The sequence below is a fragment of the Phaethon aethereus genome, assembly GCF_964289735.1.
Source record: "Phaethon aethereus genome assembly, chromosome: 4".
Taxonomy (NCBI): domain Eukaryota; kingdom Metazoa; phylum Chordata; class Aves; order Phaethontiformes; family Phaethontidae; genus Phaethon; species Phaethon aethereus.
In genome coordinates, this window is record NC_138578.1 from 38,247,009 (window position 1) to 38,271,998 (window position 24,990).

Consider the following 24,990-nt stretch of genomic DNA (forward strand, 5'->3'; position numbering starts at 1 on the left):
GGAATTCACTGCCAGGTGATAGTGCTGAGGCCAGTAAGTTTGATGGATTCAAAAATGGGAGATTTATTTATCTGGCAGCATGTGCTGAAGTGCTTTGCTGGACTGGCACTTTCAGATACTATCTACATGTAACCATAGGTAGTATTTTTAAAATAGTAGCTCTGTACAATCATGCTTTAGGTTGAGAGCTAACTAACCTTACTGATAAGCTCAACTTTGCCATCAAGAGGGATGCCACACTAGGGCAAAAAAGCAGAGGTATTTCCTAGAAAGACCAACTTTCCCTTTACTTTGCAAGTGTGGAAGAAGGAGCTCTGTCCCTTCTCTTTAGTGCTCACTGAGAAGAAAAGGGGGATTTTTTTGTTTCCTTTTTTTTTTTTTTAAATAAGTAATCTTGCAGTGTATTTGTTCATTCTGCTCACTCACATTCGAGCCTTGAGCTTTGGTCTGTGTTAGATAGGTACCTAGCACAGCAGCTGCCAGAGGTGCAACTTAGAACCCTGGTACTAGGGTCTCCAAGGCCATTCCAACTCTGCTCTGGCAGAAAAGGCATGCTGGATAGACTATTTCTGTGCTTCTATCTCACTTTATTGTTACCTTGAAAACCTAGAAGTTTCTCAGACTCTGAGAATGAACTTTTCATCCTAGGAATTCAGACAAATGGAAATTAGCAGCAGGTCACCATGACCTCAGTTGCTCCATGGAACAAGTTAATGAAAGCTCTACTAAAATATTTTCAGCTAGTAGAATTTGTAAGTTAAATTTGTAGAATTAAATCCAGGATTTTAAGATCTAGTATTTTAAGCTCTACAAAGTGGTTGTACAAATATTTTCAGCACCAGGGATGATAACAATACTGGCATATTAAGATAGTAAACACTTTTAAAGTTAGTAGGAAAAAAATGTACAATATCCAAGATGTTGAGCTAGTCCATATCACTGGCTAATTCGGTCATTCAGGGTAACAGTAGAGGCTGTCTTTCAAAAGTCTAGCATAGATATGCATGGTACTTCATATAGTACACTCTTAGAAAATGAACAGCAAGCTGGGCATAGGTAGAGGTGTCCTATATATGTTAAGAGGCAGTACAGCCTTATTTGTACTTGTTGCAGTTCCTTATGATCCATAGTTAGTGTTCATCCCCAAACAGCTGGTAGCAGTCAGTGAAAGTATTTTTTTTTTAAAAAGGGGACTATTCTATGCTCACTGTCTGTCCTTATGTGAATGTTTGTACTTGAATGCTTCAGATACAGTAGATGGAAAAGAAGCCAGAGTGGGCACTGAGGATTGTCTGATCAGTATGTGCCATGTCATTCTGATCTGAGATAGCACATCTGGCCATTCTGTATTATCCCAATGGACAAAAATATCCAGCTTTGCAATGATACATTGATTTACACATTTCTAAATATCATACAATTTTATATTTTAAAATCATATGACTGTAATAATTTATTTATACTTTCTCTTCAGTGTTTTAGCAGCTAGTACATTGCCCATTTGAGATTAATACCAAATAAAGTATCATATCAATCTTATTGAAATCTAGGTGGGAACAGTAGCAAAAGAATGATGCGTTACTTATGATCAACTAGAATTGAATACTGTCATAAGCCAATACAGATACTTTCAGTTTTATTAACATTTCACATCCTCAGTTACTTAAAATGAACCTGAAGAAAATGATCTCTCTATGAATTACAAAATTTTTCATGCTTTGGGTAGCACATGTGACCAGTATAAGAAATGAAGTTGTGACTAACTGAGCATCTCCTTTTGGCCAACGTTTTCTATAGACATCAATGACATTCTATGAAGCCACCCACTTGTAACTAAATATTTTTATCATTAGTGTTCACAAAACCAAAATGGGACATTCTGAACTGGGAGGCTGAACTAAGTTTTCCCCACATGACAGTGGGGAGGTTAGCTTTTTCCAAATGTAGCTGTTCATGCTGCTATTTCTGTTTCACAGGAGCCTGTGGGAAATCTTTCAAGCTTGTATTTTGTCTCTTGTGATGTGAGCCCTGTGTTGATGATATTTGGAAGCCGTGTTAGGAGAAATGCTTGTTGAAGCCCAGTTTGATGATGAGTGTAACCTTACAACGGCCTTTGCAGATGGTGTGGGGGGGTGGTGTTCATGATAAAGGATTCCTGAAATGCCCTTTATCTAGAAAGCTTCCTCTAGATCCTGGAAGCTCAAATAGGGAATGATCGTAGACCCTCAGTCACCTCAGTGTTTTCATCTTCACAGCAAATCGGGAACACAGACTTTTTAATGTGCCAGTACAGCTTTGCTCTTCAGCAAAAACTTCCCTTTCGTGTAAGGTTTGCATGTGACACTTGCGGACAGGTCATTCAGAGAATTGCTTCTGCTGTAGCACAGTTCGGATTTCTGGGACAACAATAGTCTGATTTAAAGGACTTGGAGTATTTTAGTTTAAGTATCATTTATATCTCTTCCGTCTTCCCAGACTTAAATGCACATTCTAAGATAAACCTTTGGAAAGCCCATTTCCTAACTGTGTGATGTGTGATGAGGCAGGAAGACCACAGCAAGCAGTTTAGCCTTACTTATTTGTTTCTCTGTTTATAAAATGAAGGTACTCATTATTAATAATTCATCATTAATTGCAATATCCTACCTAAGTATTCAGTTTAACTTGTTCATTAACTGGAGGCATGTGCACTTTGTCTACCTGCTGCACCGACCACATTGTGAAGTCCCAGTCACTGTTACAAAACATCATTCGGTATTGTCTGTTTCAGAGGAAAAGCACAGCCAGTGCCAGTAAGGGTAAGTTTTCTTTAATCAGTATATTGTTTTTCTTTTTGTAGGTATTTTCTCAGTGCTCAGCTTGGCATCTGAATGTACCACTCTTGCCGCTGAACTTCCCAAAGTGTCTTACGTGAAGGCCTTAGATGTCTGGCTGATCGTTTGCCTTCTCTTTGGGTTTGCATCCCTGGTGGAGTATGCAGTGGTTCAGGTAATGCTAAACAATCCAAAGAGAATTGAAGCTGAAAAAGCAAAGATTGCCAAGGCAGAGCAAGCAGAGGGGAAGGGTGGAAATGCTGCCAAGAAGAACACTGTGAATGGCACAGGGACTCCTGTCCACATCAGCACTTTACAGGTAGGAGCTGCAAAGTTGTGTATGCAAAATCAGCGTTATCCTCTATTAACACAATTCCAGGAATGTACTGTCATAATAGTTTTGGATAGTGCTTAATCTTAGAAGTAGCCGAGACATTAAAAACATGCTGGTAATTAATGGCTAGCAATCTGACCAATTGGTCCCTAGTGATTTGGGGTCAGATGTACTAAGTGAAAAATTTGTCTTTTAATATCCTAGCGCCATGGTTGCTGCTGAGCTTCAGGTAAATAAAGTAGCAAGCAGCTTTATAGTTGCTATTTTTCTCATAATAAATAGCAGCTGTCAAACAGTAACTAATCAGAGGACAGGACTTTCAGTCAGTATTTGCTGAGAGCATACTCAAATAACACCCGTCTCATTGCTTTCCCGGGGATGGCCACAGCTGCACTGCATTGCATGTCAAGCGTCTCTGGAGCCAGGGATCCAGAAGTCTTGGCATTTGTAAACGAAAGACAGGTCTGTTTGTCTGTCAAACAGTTCCTGCATTTCTTGTGTTGCCAGGTAGAGTTTATGGGTAAATCAGTCCGATCTCATGATATGGATAAAGGTGAGATGTACATCTTCACTCAGGCCAAAGTTTTCCATCATGTTGCTAAATTCCTGGTGTCGTAAAATTCCCGGTTTGTGCTCCAAGAGTTATCAGACATCTCAGGCCAACTGTCCTCAGTCCGGAGTGGTATTTAGTTGACATTTGTTCTACAGAAGAAATTTTTTTTATGCATATGTGGAATATGGATTTGGCTTATAGTTTTAAATGACTCATCAATTTTGATGTACAAAATAAAGCTCTTGGGCCACATCCAAGTGATAATATTGGTAGCATACAATGTGACTTTAACATTTCTTTAAGGAGGGAGTAGTTTATGCGAGAATGATGGAAGCCCTGTCCTAGTATGAGGCTGGCATTGCCCCATAACTGATTACCGGGGTAATTAGTCCAGAGGAGCTGCAGATATCGCAGAGCAGTGCACTTAACTACCATAATTCTCATCTGGTAGAAGAGTCTCCTTGGAACTGTTTTGGCAGGTAACTAGGCTCAGCTTAGAGCAACCCCGTGACTGCTTTGACTTGTGTCACAAGGAATTCCCCAAGCCCAGGCAACATGGGAACTGGATAGAAAGAAAGATGACTCCGCTACAGTTTTGCTTCCCCTGAACTGAATGTGGTATTTTTGTGTTTAGCAGCTTGCAGGTCCCAAATTCAGCTGTTTCTTGTGACAAAATAGTTGCAACAGTCCAGCAGAGCAGCATAAATTCTGTTTATTCCTATTTCAGGTACTTAAGTGTAAGTGTTCAGCTTCATCAATGACAAGATTAACAAAAAACTACAGTTTTTCAGTAATGTGAACAAAACCAAATTGCTAAGTTACTGATTGTCCTCAGTGTGTACACCCTTTAAAGTGCTTGCCATTTTCTTAGCCATGAGGAGAATAAAATGGCAACTTTTATTACCTATGCTATCCTTTCATGTTTTAATAATTTTGCCAAGAAGGCGCAGTTGGATGTACAGTGCATTTTAAGACTTAGAGGAAGGGAGTCATTGTCCACAAAAATTAAGCAACATTCCTCATGAATGGTGTCTAGCAGTAGGCTGAAGGTTTTTAGGATTCAGACCTCAGTGTGCCCTCCAAGATCTTGCAGTGTCTCCCCTCCACAATCTTGCAATGTCGGCTCCAGCATCTCATGTTTGACCTGCACTTTTCAGGGTCTTCCCAATTTGTTATCAGAGACCTTTAACACTCCAATATCTTTAATCTCTGCAACAATAATCTGTGTTGGATTTATATGGAGTCTTGGGCATGCGTAGCTTCTGATGATCTTTATACAGAGACTTACAGTACATTTGTTTACTGAGACATATTGGAAATACGTATTCATTGCTGTAAAAGCTGGACATATGGCTGAGTGGTCTCCTCCCCTTATGGCTAGTGATCCAGCTTGTGTCCAGCCACCTGCTTTGAAATACAGCCTACCTGAGAAAGGATGTCCTGGGCTGGTAATTTCCGGGAATATCACCAGGCTGAGATAGAAAATAGGTCCCAGACCTATGAATCATTTGACATTAGCATATGGTAGGACAGTGATGCTAGATATTATATATTTGAACACTATAAATCTGCCTAGCTGAAAACTCTCTCTCTGAACAAGCTACTGCGTAGGAGTACTTTTAAAGTTCTCAGCCCTGGAGAAGCCTGTACTAAACTCCTAAATCAGAACAGGTCTAAATCTGTCGGTAGCTCTGACTCCTAATCCAAAACTAGGCCTGCCCCACAAAACTTGGATTGCTCCCATACAGACCTAGTAATGATCAAGTAGAGAATGCATTTGTCATAGGGCAAATATGCAAGGGAGGGAAACATTAAAGAAACAGTAACGGAAAAAAAATGTATGTTGAAAGGCATAAAGAATATGAAACAAAAAGAGGCCAGAGTGCTGTCCCAGAACTTCAGGAGCTGTTTCTCATCAGGGTTGTGTAGGTTTGTGTGTGAGGAGAGAGCAAATACTGTGCTAAATGTCTGGAAAGACTTAGGCAAACCAAAGGATAGATTTAGGAGAAAAGGACAACTTGGAACTGCATCCCTGAAACGAGTGTGCATCCTGTAGAAATGTTTGAGGATGTTCTCTTTCCACATGGGAGGTGATACTAAGGCAGAAGTGACTGCAGGTGTAGCTGGAAATCTCACCATAGCTAGGCTTGAAACAGTGGATAGACCAGATGGGCCTCGAAGGTAAAGCCAACAGGAAAGACCTAGAAGCAGAAAACTCCAAGCGGGGAAAAATGGAGAGCATGAATAATTGCATTTATAGGTGTTTCTCCAGCTTAAATGAAGTACATATTTATTATGAGACATTAACTGAATGTGGCTGATACATATCTGTAAGTGATTAGAGGGGAATCAAGTTTAAAAAGATAAATTATTTCACTTTAAAATGCCCCGATCTCGATGCCAGGCCAGTTTGCCAGCATTCCCCAAGCAGCAAGTTGCACTCTTGCTGCCTCTTGCATCCGTGCAGCGTTGCATCAGTGATGTCTCTGCAGGAGAACTGGGGAAGGGACTGGTATGTAAGGTACTGGGAGATTGCTGGAGTGGGAAGGTCCCAGGCCTGGGAAGGATCAGAGGGAGCAGAGGGGAGCAAGTGGGGCAATCCGATGTCCCTGGTTCCAACCCTCATGGAACAACTTGTTTTCATGTGCTTGCTTCATTTGTGAAAGATAAAAACAGTATCTGGTCTGGAGACTTGGCATGTTTGATATTAGTGAAAAACAAGCCATAACAAAAACACATGATCATGCTTAAAAATACAAGCAGCTATTGTTCCTATTTTATGACAAGAAATTGAGTGAAGGCATAAACTTTTCATCTTATCCTAAACATTAAAAGCTTCATGCCATTCATAATTGAAGGTGAGGAGGAGAGATCTCCTGTAACAGAACCTGTAAGGGTCCACCTGGAAGTTTTCAGCAGAAAGCACTTTTGTCACTGTGTCAGTAGAGTCAGTGATCGTGACCGATGGTCACCAACAGTGACAGTGAAGAGGGCAAGATGAAAACAATGCTCACAATTTGACAATCACCCTAAGATGGAGACAAGCTTCCACGGATGCACAGCTGCTTCTCCTCTCCACCAAATCCTGGGTACTGGCTGACGTAAAAGCTGTATGTTGCCAGTGTACGCCAAACCCCCGAGTTCACGCTTTATGACTCATGCCCCCTCCAAGAAAAACCCTTGAAATGTCAGTGCCATTTTAAGCCCAGAGGTTTATCAGTGTGACTGTCTGAATAAAGTCAAGTGGTCCATCTGGCAAGATCACCCTGAATCTGTAGAAAAAAAGAGAAAATTCAACATAAGCTCTTCTGATGTGTTTTTCTAGGAGCAGCAATGGCTGTGTGTTTACAAGCGAAAAGCCATGAGAAGGTACAATTTGGCTGCCTTAGCTCATAGTGGCTACAAGTAGATGCTGTTCTAAGCAGAGGAGAAAATTATGCAACCTGGTGGCAACTGCTGGTCCTGGCTTTTTATTGGGAATCCTCAGTAGGAGTCTGTGTGTGTTTCCTAGCAATACAGCATCATACAACGAGATTAACAAGCAAAAAGGGAAATGTTCTGAAGATGAATCAGTTTATTTTTGCTTTCACTGGTGGCGTGATTACAGGGAGAGATTGCACTGTTAACTATAACAACACCCCTCAATTTGAAAAGTCACATTTTCATCAAGCCCATTTATAGAAGCTGTCCCCCACAGATAATGTGCTGATGACTGGAGAGAACATTTGCTAAAAGAATGACTCTGGCAGATGATGAATAGTGCTATGCAAGTGGTGGTAATAGCTGTAAACCCAGTTATTTTTAAAAAGAAGTAGTGCTATAGCTTGCCTTACCTTGTCAGAGACACATCTAGGCTCTGAAACCTGATACAGGTTATGCTCACCTCTACTGGGTTATAATATACCTGACCACTGTGGTGACCTGTGGTCACCTGATCTTCCCATATTGTCTTTTCGCCTCGAGTGGCACTTCAGACTCGGATCTTTCTTGTAGAACTACCAGAAACCCAGTTTACATTTTATCTTGTACACAAAACCACAGGCTGCAGTCTATTTTAATAGTTTCTGACAGCATTTCAGGTACAGAGTAGGTACTTTCTGCTCTAGCGACTCACGTGACCATCCTTAGAGATAATTCAGAACATGACTGTAAAAAGGCCCCAAGCAATCTGCTTTGAGCAGGGGTTTGGACTAGATAATCTCCAGAGGTCCCTGCCAACCTCAGTTATGCTGTGATTCTGTGATATTTTATGTAGAAATATTTTTTTGCAAAGAATATTTGGAATCTGATAGCAAGTTCCTGCTGAGCTGCACCAGAAAATATACTCAGTCTGAATGCACACTAATGCTGAACCATCATTACTTTATTGATGATCTACATCCATCATTATGGCAAGAGAAGAGCACAAAACGAGTGCAAGAAAGATTAATGACAGAATTTGTTAGAACACTCCTTCTTCATCTTATATGGAAGCCTCTTACACAACTGGCAGCACTTGTGACAGCTCTGCGTGCCAAAAAGAGGTTGGGTGCAATGGAAGAGATGATTTTATGGCAGAGAAGAGGTGCTGTGTAGGGCAGAGAATGCTGCACTACAGTAGGGAAGCACTTCAGCCTGAGGGACCCGTGCTGAGTTTGAGAGGCTGCCAGTGCTATAGCATGTTTGAAACTTCACTAGAAATTACAGGTAATGCATTTCTGCTCCAAAATGATGACATTTTATATGACACTTCATCCTGATGGATAAAGAGGACTTGATCACAGGATGAACAGTCAATTGAAAAGGATCTTTATTCTATTTGCACAAAACAAATTTAGTCCGGTCCTGGTATTTTTGGTGCTGTGAAAGGACAGATTTCACAAATGTGAAAACTATTTTTTCTCACCTGGGTGGAAGAAGTTAAATAAAAAATATGAATGATGCTGGTGAGCTATCTAACAATGTTCAAAAAAGCTACAGACCAGAAGGGCAGCTATACTAATTTTAAAAAACCCAACAAACAGCACAATTGAAAACAAACTCCCCAAAGATTGAAAACTAGCTCAGATTTAAGCATTTCTGTTTTCTTCTCACTGGCAAATGGAGGAGTTGATAGCAATTAATATAAGCTGAAATCCAGAAAATAGGTGTAGATAATATGTGTAGGTAACAAAAGGGATATATGGTTAGTATAATTGAGGGCAGTAGGAAGTTACTTTGCACGTACAGCAAGAATACAAAACCCAGTAATGAGACTATTTGTTCAATACTAGATAGAGATGCTGTAAGTATCAAGAATTGGCAAATTGAACAAATATTCTGCTCTGTGTTTGGGGAAAAGCCAGATATATTCAATCAGATGATGAAATAGCTTTCATTGTCGGTAGCTAACAAGGATGTTAAACGGTAGCTATTAAAGTTAGACATTTTGCAATTGAGATTTCAGCTTAAGTTGCATCTAGGATTTTTTAAAGAGCTGGTCCATGAGTGCTGTGGAACATTAATGTTGATTTGTTAATAAATCCTTTAAAACTGGGAGGGTTCCAAAAGACAGCAAGAAGCTAACTTTGTGCCAATACTTTTAAAGGTTTTTAAGTAGCATAACATGAATAATGATAAGCCTGACATCAGCTGGTGGAAAATACTGCATAGCTAACAGGGGGCTGACTAATAATTATTATTCATAAGTATTAATTATCATTATCATTATTCATAATTCAGCCCCATATTAGCTAATAAATTTAAATGGGTCAGTGAAATCAAAGCTGATCTGTGTGGTTATTGATTTAATCAAACTATATATAATTTTTAAAAAGATTATCAATTAAGTTGACAGAGGTAATGATGTGGAGGTAAGAAACTCTTAAGAACATTTGACTTGGCTTTATATGTCGGCCTGGTTACGTCATCTGAATTATGCAAAATGAAGGTTAGATTCGTTACCATCTGTAAGTACCAGCAGTTAGTCAGACTAACTGTAGTCATGCCTCATGACTGAAGATTGAAGCCAAATAAATTCAGGTTAGAAATAAGGTACGTGTGTTTGTGGGGAACAAGGTCATGGAAGAAAATTCTGCATCCTGGATGTTTTTAAAGGAAAATCTAGTGTAACTCGTTGGGGCAGTGAATGTGGAGAGTGATGAGGAGCACCAGAAGCGGCAGCGGCAGCAATGGGGAGTTATTTCCCCCTCTCTGCCAGTCTGCATGCTCAGGCAGCGCGTCTTTCTTCTTCCCTTTCCCCATTTTCTCATCACATTATTCCCCTAACGCTGCAAACAAAGGCTGTCTGAGCCGGGTCGGGCCCCGCTGCAGCGGCGGCAGCAGCAGGTGCTGAGCTTGGCAGCAAGCACCACTCCGCCTGAATTTTGTAAAAGGTGAAAAAGGATCATCGCAAGGGGCCGTCTGCCTTCTGGGAGTCATTTTTAGGTATTTCTGAGCTGTTCATCAGAAGGCAGGTGTCCTGCCCAACACGCCAAAGCTAGACAAGGTGGCCCAGTCCTGGAGAAGCAGGAACTAGGTCTATGTTTTGGGCCAAGCCCTCAGAGCCATGTCGCCTTCCCGTGCTCTCCTCAGCCCCCCTGCTCCGCGCCAGAGGGACGAGGGGCAGCTGCCCAGTTCCATCGGGGATGTGGGGAGGCCCTGCCCTCTTCCAGCAGCCTTCCCTTCCCAAACAGCTGCTCCCCATCCCCTGCAGGGGAAAAGCCATAGCTCTGGTGGAAGCACCCTGGCGGGTCATGATGCTGGGGCAGGACAAGGCAAATGATATCAAATATTTTCCAGGGCCAACCTCTGTGTCAGGATGAAGTCAAAAGGATATAACATTTAAACAATATTTTACTTTCTTTACAAGTCTTCAGTGTAGTACTCTCAAATCCAGTCCTGCGGTATCCTTTTCCACAGAAATGGTTCCTGTAGCCTTTAGTAAGTGTCAGGAATATCGTTACGCTTCTAGCACAAGCCAAGACAGGGTTGATAAAAAGCAGATAAACTACTTTTGATATATATTATCTCACTTTGTTTCAGGAAAGCTGTAGGTCAACTGAAGCTAATTTAGATTAAAACCACAGAAATATTGGAGAAGTAGAGAGACATATGAGAAGAAATTTAAAAACAGTTCTAGGCAGTGACTGAATATAGAAAATAGAAGCATGTTAGATTTGTAAGCCCAGGGAAATGAAAGAAACTATTTTTAAAAGTAACATATACTTATTAAAGAAAAATTTGGGCCAGGTTGCTCTTACAAGGGAAATTGTGTCACCCTGATAAATCAGTACTCCAGCTGACAGTAAACTAGGCAGAGCTCTGTGTGAAGATGCTGCGAACAGTCTTCTGCTTATAAGGGAGAGGTGACCTAGAGGCCGTTCCCTCGGTTCTCTGTCCCGCAAGTGAATGAGAACTGACTTGTAACAGCCTTTAGGGGAGCGCTCTCTAGATACTGCAGTTGGAATATTCTGTACTGTCAATGAGAGCGCTTAGGCTACAACTAGTGTCACTGAGCTTTACAATATATCACTGGTAGTATGAGGAATGGACTACAAGTTTGCAAATCCAAAGGGAGGCTTATAATTTCATACATGCTTCTATTTCTTGTAATAGCCTTACTAAATCTTACTAGTTTGGACCATGGAAAAAAATTAATATTCCTGATATTTAATATTCCTAACTCTTCAGTTAACATGCACCCCAGTCCTGCAAGTTACTCATTCATTGCACAAGGGTCTGCTTTACATTTTTACTACCCGTGTCATTGGGTATGATCCGAGCTATGATACCCTCTACAGAAATATTCTTTCCCCTTCTATCATCTCAAAATGAAGGAGTCTAACTATAGCAGGTTGCACAGCATGAGGCACCTTGTGCATGAAAAATTACACAATTACGAATGTTTGGATTAGTTTATATGACTGACTGATCATCCTTAAGTACTTTATAATGCAACCATTCAGCAAATTAGGCTAATGTAATGTATCCCTATCAACAAGTAATTTCCTATATGTTTGTTTGCAGTGTTCTCTAGCAGCTGCATTAAGTTTGTTAATGAAATACGGTGAGTAGATCATGATTCCCCTCACTCTTTATTTCATAGGTTGGTGAGACCAGATGCAAAAAAGTTTGCACTTCGAAATCTGATCTGAGATCCAACGATTTCAGCATCGTTGGAAGCTTGCCAAGGGATTTTGAATTGTCGAATTATGACTGTTATGGGAAGCCCATTGAAGTCAACAATGGGCTCGGGAAATCTCAAGCCAAGAACAACAAGAAGCCTCCTCCTCCCAAGCCTGTCATTCCATCAGCAGCAAAGAGAATCGATCTTTATGCAAGAGCACTGTTCCCTTTTTGCTTCTTGTTCTTCAACGTCATATACTGGTCCATATATTTATGATACATCTTTTATTTATTTTTTTCATATGTGTAAAATATATCCCATTTCATTACCCCTTCCCAGTCATGAAGGCCACTGTGTGAAATTATTTGCATTTGCAAAGCAATATGTTGCATTTTGATGCCATGCGATTGTACTGAACATATGGCATCTAAAATTTGAATGAAAGCATGACACTGCAATGTCTGTGCTCTGACCAACATTGTATATAAATGTACAGCATACATCCTGCTTTAGGAATATATATGAAGGACAATGCATACTACGTTATAAAGCTGAATAACGCTCTTCAGTTAGTAGTAACATACAGAGATTTAAAGTGTTTCTGACAATGAAACTGATGTGCACGTTGAGTATTATTAAAATCAATATTCTAGTATATGTAGTATTTAACAGCTTTTCTGCTGACTTCCAGAGGGGAAAAGAAACCCAAACATCTTGTTCTTGTATCATCTTAGATGGCACTGTCGAAGAAAAACCTAAGATGTAATTCATATTATTTAGACGTTGTAAGTGAAGGCAGCATTGAATAAGCTGATCTTGTCTATGTGGAACAATAAAGATCAGAGAACTACTAATTTTGTAAAATCAGCTCATTTAGAAAAGTAACAATTGTATCCATCAAGCAGGCACACTTAAGTGTGTGAGAATATGCTGACAATAAAACATTGGGCCAAATTTTGACTGCTGTTTCCTTAGGCACAATCTAGATACAATATGACAAAAACAAACAGGTCACTTTCTAGATGAAAATTACCAGGATTTTTTGAGAAACAGCACAAGGTGCAGTTCAGTATCAGGTTGTGTTATACTTTTTTCCATTTCTCTGTCCTCTGACTCACCTTCTGTAGCATTTGGCAAGACTGCAGTACATAAGTCACAATTTTTTTGTTTTTGCATCGAATACATCTTACTTGATTTGTTATCCCCTTGAAAGCTTTCAGTTTAAACAAACCAGTTGTTGGCAAGATGAAGTCCCATTTTTACCACTAGTTATACTTTTTTTGTTTGCCTGTTGTAGCACAGATGACCAAAGCTAGCACACAGCCACCAGTAGAAGTGAAGACATGTCCAAAGGTCTAAGGGGCTGAGACTCTTAAATATATCATGAGCCCTTGTGCCTATGTGTTCGTTGATGGCTGCCCTCACCAACTCGTTAATTTGGCTGTCACTTTTTGGAGAATAAGATCCTCTGCGTGAAACAGTTCTGATAGGAAACTGCTCTCCATTTTCCAGAGGAAACCCTATGACATGGAGACTACCTAAACATCATCTCCTCGGGGTGCCCAGGGCAGGACCTGTAGTCTCCTGTGGGTGCCAGGGTATGTCCCTTCGTAAGGGCAAGTCATGAGGTGAAATGCAGCCAAAAGAAAGCTGCCTGTACGTAGGCGTCTGAGTAGCGTGTTCCCTGGGAACGCATAGGGACTGGGCCTCGGCCCTTGAGAGCGTGCCGTGGAGAAACATGTCTCCGCTTGTAAAGCTGGGGCACCACAGTTAGTTAAAATAGGAAAACAAGACAGTTCTCTCTAACGTGGCAATTCATAAAATTCATAAAAATATGAATTATTGGCTCCTCATAGGCTAGGAAGGGACTGAATTAAATATGTGAAACCTTCTGTAGCGTGGACACAGACACAATCCTGCTTGTGCTACATGTCTAGCTCATCCAGAATACGTTGGGCCAACGCAGGCCACATGTGGACTGTCAGATCACTTGGGTATTGCCCACCACATGAATGTTGTCCACGTAGGTCCAGCCTGCACAACCAGAAGGTGAAAAATGGGAATATAAAAAAAAACAAAAGCCTGCCACGCTGGCTTCGCTGGGCATCTAGCCAATTTGCAGTATGCCCAGGGCTTGCTTTCTGACCCCTGCCACTTTGCGATCGACAGCCTGGTTGCTACAATACCTGTTGGGGTTGGAGAGCACCATATTCTGAGCCATATTCATGACCATGTTCTTCAGAATACGGTCACGCGCTTTCCGCCGGCTTCCTGGCCTCTTTCTTGCAGGGCTTTCAAGGACCCACTTTACCAGGTGGCCGCAGCTTGTCCATTGGATTCCTTTCTGATCCGAGGAAATGGAAGGGAAATCCCGGATGTTACTGAACCGTGTTGAACCGAGGGGGCGGAAAATGATACCTTTAAGGTCGAGTTCAAAGTTTCGGTATTTCTGTCTGTTGAAGTTATTTACAGTATTGTCAGAGACTCCAAGAAGCAATAAGGATAAGTCAAAGAGAGGAAGGAAGGGAGGGGTGATTCTTCTACATACAATCAGAGTGCTGTATTTATAGACATTATTTATTCTCATACTTGTATTTTTTCTTATGGTACTGGAAGGCAAGAAAATAATTACCGTGTTGGAAATTATATGAATTTTGGAAGATAATTTTCTTGTTAGAACTCTTATTAAATGATTTATCTGTAATTAATGTCCACATTCTATCTGTATAATCTCAATTATAGATTTTATTGTTAAATTAATCTTTGTTCCTTCTTGCTTTGCTGCTTACTTGATGGCTTTTGTGCTTTATCATAAAACATGTAATCAATAATACACTGTAATTGCTTTCCAACTCACACAAAAGGAAGCAAAAAGAATGTGTATTGTTAAGATAAAGGCTTTTCATTCATTACAGCACAAAAACTAAGGACAGAAGCAAAGTTTAACAGCAAATTGGAAACAATTTTAAAATGAAACAGTATCAGCTATAAAGTATTAATTTTCTTTTTTTTTACACTAGATAATATTGCAGTATTTGTATTACCTCGGAATATATTAACTTGTCCTACAGAGCAGTAATAATTGATTTATTTTATTTTTCTTCTTTCCACTAAAGGTCATTGAGAGTTTTGCATACCATATCACATTATGGTCCTCCAGCACCCTCTAGTTGTAAAATTCTGCCTGTTGACTTATTTCCCGAACAAGGTGCAAATATAAAGCTGTATAGGCAGTATATGATGTTACTTGATAGTGATAACATGAAGGGAAAAAATATTAATAAATTAAAAATAAATGGACATAAAAATCAATGGACAGCTATCAAAGCCTGTCATGCAGTATGAATTTAAAACTGTAGAAATTAAGACATTCAAGTAGTAGCAAAGATGAGGCTCATGAAGTCCACATTAGTAACTAGATTAACTAGTCATGATGTCTGAACAAACTGCATGACAGCAAAATCTGTTTTTGATGGGGAGACCATCAGTGTTTTAGCTGGCATTAAGTCCTCCTGTTTCCTGGTAGGAGGGTTACAAATTTTTGTTCTACCCTCAAAAAACCCTCAGCATTTTCTTGGCTCTTGAGCATCGAGGGGTAGCATCCAAGTAGTTCATTCCTTTCTTTCAAAGTGTTACGGCCCTTTAGATATCTTTCTATTTCAGGGTTTTAGAACACATTCAGACACTGCATCAGGAATTTCCATGGAGATGAATTAATTCATCGCTTAACTGCACCCACAAATTTAAGCTACACAATAAGAAAGGATGTGACTCGAAATGTGTAACAGCTGCTATGCGCTAATTCCCTCTTCGGGTGTGCGAAATGGACCCTGTGGAGGAATCCACGCCTTACTTTCTCGTGCGGGTCCGACTCATATTTGACACTTGGTTTTTAGGAGCAGCTCTGTAGTGTTTCTTGGCACCTTTTTTCAGACTCACGCTAATTGTAGCTGAGATGACGCATGTGAGCAGTCTGGCTTTTGCGCGAGGAAGGGAGTTTATTTCTGTGCAAGCGCAATGTGCAGAAGATTGGCCCCTTGGAAACATTGCCAAGCAGCTTTCATTATTCAAAGTCTTCAACTTAATTTGGACTTGGTAACAGGAAATGTGTGGGCAAGGGGAGAGCATCTTCAGTGCCTTATTACCTATTAAAGAGAAAGTAGTAACGCTGCCTTTTGGGGTGGTTTCAGTGAGCATGACCCACAGAGACTGTTCTGGCTGTATAATCATTTTGAAGGAAATGCACTTGCAAGTAATCTTTATTTCAAAATATTTCACTCTGAAGAGAGACAGTAATTTACTTAAGCAGCCTGTCATAGCTGTTAAGGTAACCTATTAAGAGATAATACAGCTGAGACCGTTGGTTTCTTCTTCAATTAAAGCAGCTTACCATTATGGTTATGGTATGACTTGTGCTGATATTCGTAGGATAGATAACAATAAATTATTTATTTCCAAGGGAGTGCAGCCTGAATATATGCAATGTCGAGTGATTTTACAGGTAATAGAGGTAGCTTAGCGCTGAAGTGAGTATAAACGTGGTGTGTAGCAGATAAGGGAATGATAGGACACGATTACTTGATGCTTTGGTGTACTAATTCTGGGATTAGGGAAGATAATGTGAAAAGAAAAAGAAATTCAGTTACAGAGGAATTGAATAATAGTTTTGTTTGTGTCTACTATTCAATGTAATTGTGTCTAACAGTTTAATTGCTCTGTATGGTAATAATATGCTATCGCAGTTACCTTCCTTTTATATAAATGTAAAGAATTACTAAAGAAAAGAAAAATTAAGCTCATATGTGTTGCCGGAAAGATACAGACACTAGTTCTTTTCACAGGAAGCTCTAGACTCGAATAAACAATGGAACATACAGAAAACAAAATGCAGTTTTAAAGACACAAAATTCTCATTGTCGTGGTTTTGTCTATACCATTGTATGAAATGAATCACAAACAATCTGGGCGGCTTGCAGCACTCCCTTGCATTTTGACTTACTGAGGAAAGTTGCCCACCCCGCCAGCTCCCAGCACCTGTCCTCATTCCATCGGTGGTGACAGTGTCCGCAGACATTTTAAAAAAGAATTATATGGCTGTTTTGAAATCTGACTGCAAACCCTCCACTGCTATGAATATGTCTACACTGCAGTCACTGAAATGTCTGCAGCTAATGCAGGCTCATCCAAATTAGCTTTAAACTAGCTGGCTTGGGGATGGCTGGCAACGTAGCCATGGTAACGGTGAGCTCCGGCTGGGAAGTCTACCTGCTGGGGTAGGGAATGAGAAAATACGCTTTGGTGTTAACCCCCACAAAGCTTTGTGCTGCCGTGGCTATTACGCTCGAACAGTTGGTTTAAAGTTAGCTCGCGTGGGTGTTTCTCAGCCCGCGTCTGCGAAATGTAGATGTACGCTGTGTGACGCACTGTGTGCTAGAACGGGATTCTTTTTCCCCACTGGTGATGTGAAAGGGGCCACTGTAAAATACTCTTTCCATGGGTCTTGATGACATACAGGATTTATGCCTTATTTAGTTTTGTGTACTGACAAGGGCGTTCATCGGTAGTGACAAAAATGAAACTAATTTTCGCAAACTGATGCACGTGTAAAAGAATGAGCTGGGTTCGCCCACCTGAGCATGAATGAGGTTGCCTACTGAGTCTAGGTCATAAGACTATCCCTTGTACACGTTACAGAGCCCATTCTGTTCAGAGTCCCTAGCTCTAACAGCGGATACTGGATCGTAACCTTTTAAATGAATAAGGAGACTAAAGATGCTAGTGAGATTAATGAGACTAAGTCTATAAAAGTATTCTTTGGTTTCTAGGTTGGCTTCTAGGTTGTCTATGGAGGTCAACCCCGGTTTTGGGCGGCACCGATTGCTTTCCAGCGTGGTGTTTCTCAACACGTCAGCGCCTATCACAAGTCTGGAGAAGGGCGTTGACCGACTCCCTCCATATAGGGAAGGTATTTGAAGGGCCTTGAAGCTCTTCAGTCAATTCTTCTTTGGAGTGTTGAGGTAAATCTAAATTCTGCCTGACACGATTAGTTATCACGCAGAGACAGCAGGTACATTAAGCACATGTCAAGATACAAGCACATACGAGAAAATCAACGGTCTTTCCCCTTACTGCCTGAAAGTATGGTTTACAGTGACAAAAAACAACCAGTAAGGCAATGTGGGTTACTAAGAGTTTCTATCCCACCATGCAGTTGCTTAAGCCACATAATGTGCTTTGAAAGGAAGAAGTATGGGGACCGTGGAGTAGAAAGGATAAAGTTTTGGCTAGCTGTTCTCCACCTGAGGAGTTCTTCAGGCTGTGGCAGTGGATAGCGTGAGTTTTTTCATATGTATCTGTGTATGTCTGTTTCTTTCTATGAATAGCCACAGTGGGAGGCATTTTTCACTTGAGGAAGTGAACTGAAGAGCTTTTTGGGCCCAAGAAACCCTCCTGAGTGTAGCAGGTCAAGTTGCTGTACCACTGCGCCCTGCAAAAACCTTTCAACTCAGAGGAATCCTTCTCTAACGCCATAAATTGCAAGAAAAATCCCTGCTGAAACTGCGACTGCCACTGAGAGGAAAAGCTGTGTGTAGGCAGCCCTGGTCCTTCTACCTTCTTCTGCTGTGGCATACGTCATGATAATCAATTGCACTGTTTAGCTTTTCTGTTCTGCAAAGCACCCCTTTTATCAAGACTGAGTTATTTCCTCGGCAATACGCTTCAGCTCTCCTACCTTTCATCTCCCGACAGTCAGAGCAAAGATCGTGCGTGTGACTGACGGCGTTCATGAAGGCAAGACAGTGCTGATGCTCAAGAACAGGTGAACGGTAATATATGAGAAGACCTGGGACTCCCTTGTTTCTCAAATTTTAACGTCATCTATGTTGTCCCTTTTCAGTTACGTCCCTGTAACTCAGAATATCGTGTTTTTTGGACAACACCTCACTACATGCATCAAATCGTTTAGTTAAGTGTACTGAATCATTAATTTCTTGTTGAAGGCAGAATATGAAGAGAGTGCTTCATGTGACATTTTTTTAAATGTTGATTTTCTCTATTAACCTTAAAACTTGCATTTGACCCAGAGGCTAGGGAAATAAATTTCCCAGTGTTTAATAAGCCTTACACTGTCATAACAGATTTATCAGTGTCTCAGGCAGGCTCGTTCTTCCAGATTAATTTGTTTGTTTCTTTGACTCCCAAAGGCCAGCTCATTGGAGAACATTAATTTGAAGACTGGCTATTTCAAAGGCGTAATACTGACAGGAACTGACTGTAAAGACTAATGTTTTTGACCAATACCACTCCAGCATCAGTTTCTGCTTTTGACAAAGCCTGTCTTGCCACCTGCTCCCGCTCCTGACAAATCTTGTTTAGCCTCAGCCTACTGGAGGGTCTACATCTTTGCAGGCTTTTTAAAATATCTGTCTGATTGTGTCAGCTTTTGAGGCAGCTCTGCTTCCATTTCCCTCCTGGATGTGCTTCGGGATTGGGCTATTACTGGAAGAATCTTCTTTTTTCAAGCAAATACAGACGGTATACAGCATCCACCATGAGTTATAATCTACTCCGTGGACTTACGCGTTAGTCTTTATTAATTCATCATATTTTCTAGCTGGTTGCTTCCCTGAGGTGAAAACTTCTCAAATAAATAAATTTCTTAAATGACTAAACAAACGTGCGTAACTGCAGGAGAGGACCGTATCGGCCCTGCTTGTGTTCTCTGGACTTAAAGCTCTTCCCTTGCTGTGGCCTTAAAGCCAGGAAGGCCTCGGAGAATCTGCGGCTGCGTGAGCCGTTGTGGCTGCCCTACAGAAGCGTGGACGAAGACGAGACCCCTGCCAAGGACCTGCCCGATGCGGCTGCGTTCAGCGGAAACTAGGAAAGGAAAACACGGCTGGGTTTCCCAAGCCCTGTGCCCGTGCAGGAACGTGTTCATCACATTCTCCACTTGATGAGTTTTCTTGCAGCAGAGAGGCGCTTTATTTAGAAAAATAACGATGATGCCATAGTAATATTCCCTGGCACTGCGGTTTCATGGGAGGATTTTACACCACTACTGTAGAATACGGAATATTATGAATTTCACCATGGGAGATTTTAAACAGAAAATGCGTATCCAAGTTGGCAGCACTTTATTATCTGTTACCCGTAAGCATGGCTTTATTGCTTTATTCATCATATGCTTCCATATTGTTCCCATTTTAGGAACGGCATCTTAAAATGGGAATTTTTCTAAATATATGAATTATTAAAGTGTATTGTGATTTATCCTATTGTTTTTGCACGGGAATATAAGAAAAAGATAGTGTCTTTTACATTACAGCGCTCTTGCTGCAACTTTACTAGTCTCTGTGAAGAAAGTCTTGATGAAATTAAATAGGTGGAAAAAAATTTCATGGAGTGTGCAAATGAAACAGCCAGGAATAAATCCATTTATGCAAGACTCACGCTGAGAGTCTGATGAGCTTTGACAATTGGAATAAATGATTTTGGCTGAAAGGACATTCCAGCCTTAAAAGACAGGACAACATTGAATCTTTCAGTAGTTTTCATTCCCAGCTGAAAAGAAAAATACAGCTTATAGAAAAGACCAGGTAGTCTTGCCCATGCTGACCTCATATCTGCGCCCGGCCAGCATGCTCTCCTGCAATAAGGTCTTTCTGCCAGTTCATGATGCAAGAATTTAATCGATGAAATTATTTCTTCCCTGACCAAGCAGTAAAACGACTGCTGTTAGCTGACTGGCGCACGGCGCATGGCTGAAGGTACGGCCCCGTACGCAGCGTAAGCTCGAGCATCACACGTAAGTGGTGGTCTGTAGCCGAGCACAGCACGCGGGAACTGAAGAGGGCAGGGGTCCCTTCCCCAGATCTCCTGTGCAAGCCCAGCGAACAGATTTCCTCTGTTTTCTTATGTTCCTCTGCATGGAATGACAGACGATGCCAACGCTACTTGCCGTTGCGCTACGGGCCTTTTGTTTAGATCGGACGTGGCTGGGGCGAACAATAATCTGTTGCTGTCTGTTGTACGCTGCCTTACGGCACCACCGTAATGCACACAAATAATAAAAATTACTGCAGTCGTTATTAATAAAAGATTCAGTGGCATACAGCAGTGATATCTGTATTTGTCTTCCCCCGGTCTCAACATTTCTGGAAGGCGTCTGGCTCTGGTTTCAAGTGCCTGATATTCCCCCTCATTTGCATTGGCTTTACGCGGTCGTTCTTTCTGATTTACTCTCCGAGGAGGATCAAACCCACTACAGATATACATTCTTCCCGTTAATATTACTTCTTTCTGATCTCTAAAAAGGATTCTTAAAATAACCTCACAGTTCCTTTTCTGGATCCCAATTCTGCAGAAGGATCTGCAGAATAAGAAAGGAAGAAGTCGTATCTTTTTAAATGGTTCATTTATAATGTAATGTACATATGCATAAATATTCATATTTAACATAATGGCATTTTTAGGACTAAGCCTTCATGAAAACAGCTGGTCAGGATTTAATAACTTACCGGTATTTTCCCTTCCATTATTATTATTTTGTTTTGCAGGTATTTTCTAAGTACATCAGTATCATACCCTGTATTTTTTCAGTTCCCTGTGAAATAAATCATCCTCTGCCATAGCACAGAGTGAGCTGTGTGGGCCGTGGGATATTAAATCACATGCTGGAGTGGCGCCTTCAATTGCAAGCTCAGAACAAGTTTTGTCACGTATAATGTAATCAATAAGTACTTTTTTTTAAAGAAAAACTGTGATTAATTGGTATCTAATTTTTTTCTAGATTGCTGATATTAGTAACGCTATATAGTAACTAATCAGTATATTAAGTTAATTGCTAGTAAATAAATTAATAAAAGGGATACTGAAAAGTATGGGTAAGTTTCCTGAGGTTTGTTAGCTAAGTCCTTGTGGTGGGAAACTCACATTAGGCAACAGAGTCTCTCATTTATAGGACAATAACCCAACAGCAGTCTGGATATAATCACCCGGGGGCTGGTTTACACACAGAAAGGTAAAAGTGAATGCCACACACCTGTCTGACTCGTGGATGGCTCACCGCCTCCTCCAGCACCGCTCTCGTCAGAAAGCAGGGTTTCCTTTCATGGTTGGCATTCAAAAGCAAGAGGTTGCGGGAGCCCATGAAGGGTGGTATTTTCAATCCATTTAACTTCACTGTCATTTCACGGAACGTTACTGTAATTGATTATCCCTGTGTATCACACAGTCATTTGTCGATAACCCCAGACTGTCTGTTCTTCTAATCTGGCACTGTATTGAGATGAGTTATAATTTATAAAATTATAAAATAATCAGATGATGAATGGAGAAAATTCCACTCCGAAGCATACCATCTATACTACAGATGTATTTTTATGTGCAGCGCTGCAATAGCTGAGAAGAAGTAATGGTGCATTCTGCAGTAGCACTCAGGCTGCTTACGAGATTTGTGATTTTCCCCTAACTGCCTCAGAAAACTCAACTCTTCTCGCTGTAAAGAAAATTGGGCATGGTGCTGTTAGGTTGACGGTTGGACCTGACGATCTTACAGGTCCTTTCCAACCTCAGTGATTCTATGATTCTGTGAAAATCTGAACTATTGCTACTATTCTGGTATGAAAACATCAGTAAGAACCGGATGATTCTGGATACACGTTTGAGGCTAGAAATTTCTGATCTATTTGTATTTCCTTTGTTTTTTCTAAAGGAGCTCATGTGTGGTTTGGGTAAGCTCATTACATTGACTTTGACATTTATTTGCTACAGCTGACAAACCTCTAAAATTTCGGTCCTATTTTGTTAGTACTACGAAAACCACAGGGAGAGCAGCAGAATACAGGCAACCACCGGGGAGGGTTCTCCTTCAGCAATTGCCTTTCAGTACTCATACTTACTTCAGATCTCACCAATATCATCAGTGAAGAGTTTTTATAGTTCTAGTTGTAGAGAGTGAGTTCATTAGATGCCATTAGCAGATCTGTTTGATTTAAGGGGCATAAATGCTGTATTCACAGCAGCTACAGCTGGTAGTGACAAGTTGGGGACAACCAGGCTTTGGGAGAGAGGGTGGATCCCTGTAGGAGGGTGCCTCTCGTTGGTCCATGTATTCCTCGCTGTGGCATGAATCCTTTCTCCGTCCATAGGTTGTCTTTCTTTGTGGTTGTTTTAGCCTCAGGACAGTGATGTTTCCAAGTTCAAGGTTGGGTTGTTGTTGTGTGCACTCTGAGCTACCATCTTTGAACCGCCCTTGGGACCCCATCAGCTTGACTCTTTGTTCTAAGCCCTGGATGTATTGCACTGTGTAGGTTGACCTGTAATGAAAGGAAACTGTAAATTTAAAGTTGTTCTGAAGGCAGCTACCTGCGCGCATCATCTCTGTGCGTACGACATATCAGGGCAATGCAATTAGCAAGGAATAAGGTAAGTCTCAGGTTATATGGCAGCTCCATCAATTCTAATAATGGCTGGCAGTTAATTTGTATAAGGTAACTTTCCGTTGTAACACGAACGAAGTTTCAATAAAGACAAGCAGCATCATTTAGGTTGTCACAAATACCATAAGCAGAATTTTTTCTACTATAAACTCTGCAATTAAAGCCTATATTTAAAGCAATTATGTGATTAGAAGAACGTTATTTTCTGTGCATTTACTATGATGTAGATGCATTTCTATTCCGAAGTATGTAATTAAGTGCCTCGTAAGAATTGTTTCTTTTTTCTGACGTTTCTGGTTTGTTGTTTTTTCTTCTGTAAAAGCTTGCCATTAACACCACACTTTATCACAATTAATCTCTGGCAAGATATGCATATGCAGAGGTGAAAGTAAAAATATCTCTTAATCTGTGCTGTGAACTAGTTCTGGGACTGAAGCACTGAAGTGTTTTTTTCAGAAGTAAAAATAAATTTCTGTTGAGCACAGCTCTGTACATTTCCATAATAACTCGAGTGAGCTGCTTCTTGACAAGATGATTTTCTCAAAATAAAAATTATTGATGCCAAACAAGTAAACAATGAACCCAAAAGATATTTCTCTTGCTGAAAGATCATAATGATAACAGAGCTGATCTTTCAAATCACAACAGGCCTTTTAATCTTATACCCTATTTTTGATAGGATTTTACAAAGAATAGTGTAAAATGCCTGCAGTGGGTAATTGAACAAAACAAAACAAAACAAAACTTTATATCTTTTGGTTATTTCCTGAAGAAAGGAATTATTATCTTGTCTCGTGCAATTCTATCTATTCCTCCAACTTAATTTATTTTTAATGTTGCTAACTGCTTGAGCTCCATAGTATAATTTCTGCAACAGCACAATTTGTCTCTTACTTATTTGTGTCATAAAATACATTATTTTAACATTTGCTCAAGTGTTTTTCCATGATTGATATAATTTTTCTATTATTTTAATGACAAACTTAACAGGGAACATTTAACTGATCGATGTTTAATCTCACTATAGCTTAAATTTCCCTTTATTTTCGTAGTGGCAGAAGCCCTGACAAAATTATAAAACTATGAAAGTGATCTAAATAAAATGCATGTAATAACATAACCATTTTTTAAACTAAATCCATAACATGAACATCTGTCTTGTTAAAAGAAGGGTTGTTTGGTTGTGGCTTTTTACTTTCTGAAATAAATAAATAAAAAAAATTTAAAATGCACCTTTATGCAATTTTCTTATAAATGAATCTATGACCTAATTCTCAGTTACCTGCAGACACACGAAACCGCGTTACGCTGCCAGTTCAGCGTGAAGTGGTTCCGGCTGTGACCAGTGACGCTGGTGTGAGTGGGAACTGATGCCCGTGTACCGTCTGGCACTTCTGTGGGGTTCAGAAGGGGAACACCCCTACAGAAGAAGAAAAATGGAGGTTTCATTCACTCCCTTGGTGACCGCAGCGAATTTTGTTCCACTTTACTGTGGAGGGAGCAGCAAAGCAGTCTGTTGCCATCATATATCTCACCAGGTTGACAGCTAGCCAAGCTGCCCGTGCTGCGGTGAGCAGCCTGGAACAGGGCGTCCCAGCCCCGAGGGACGGAGGTGACACACCGCCCTTGCTCCCCTCCCCTGGCTTGGCTCCTGACCAGTTGGGTCTCCAGGGCAAAACCAGGGACAACGCTGGCGGTTGTCACTGCAGCTGTCCTGCGTCTTCAAAGGGCTCTTGGCCTCGAAGCCTTGTGTGAAGGATGTG

At 40.7% G+C, this 24,990-nt stretch overlaps 1 protein-coding gene across 1 annotated transcript in view; it reads left to right on the forward strand.

Annotated features, from left to right (window-relative positions):
* GLRB (glycine receptor beta) overlaps positions 1-12,062 on the forward strand; it is a gene marked incomplete at both ends in the record, with an annotated part of 42,900 nt that extends 30,838 nt beyond the window's left edge. Inside the window, 2 exons of the mRNA XM_081998762.1 lie at positions 2,840-3,132; positions 11,766-12,062. Of these exons, the coding sequence (XP_081854888.1) occupies positions 2,840-3,132; positions 11,766-12,062 (590 nt within the window). The remainder of the gene's footprint in view (positions 1-2,839; positions 3,133-11,765) is intronic.
* Positions 12,063-24,990: the final 12,928 nt, after the last annotated feature.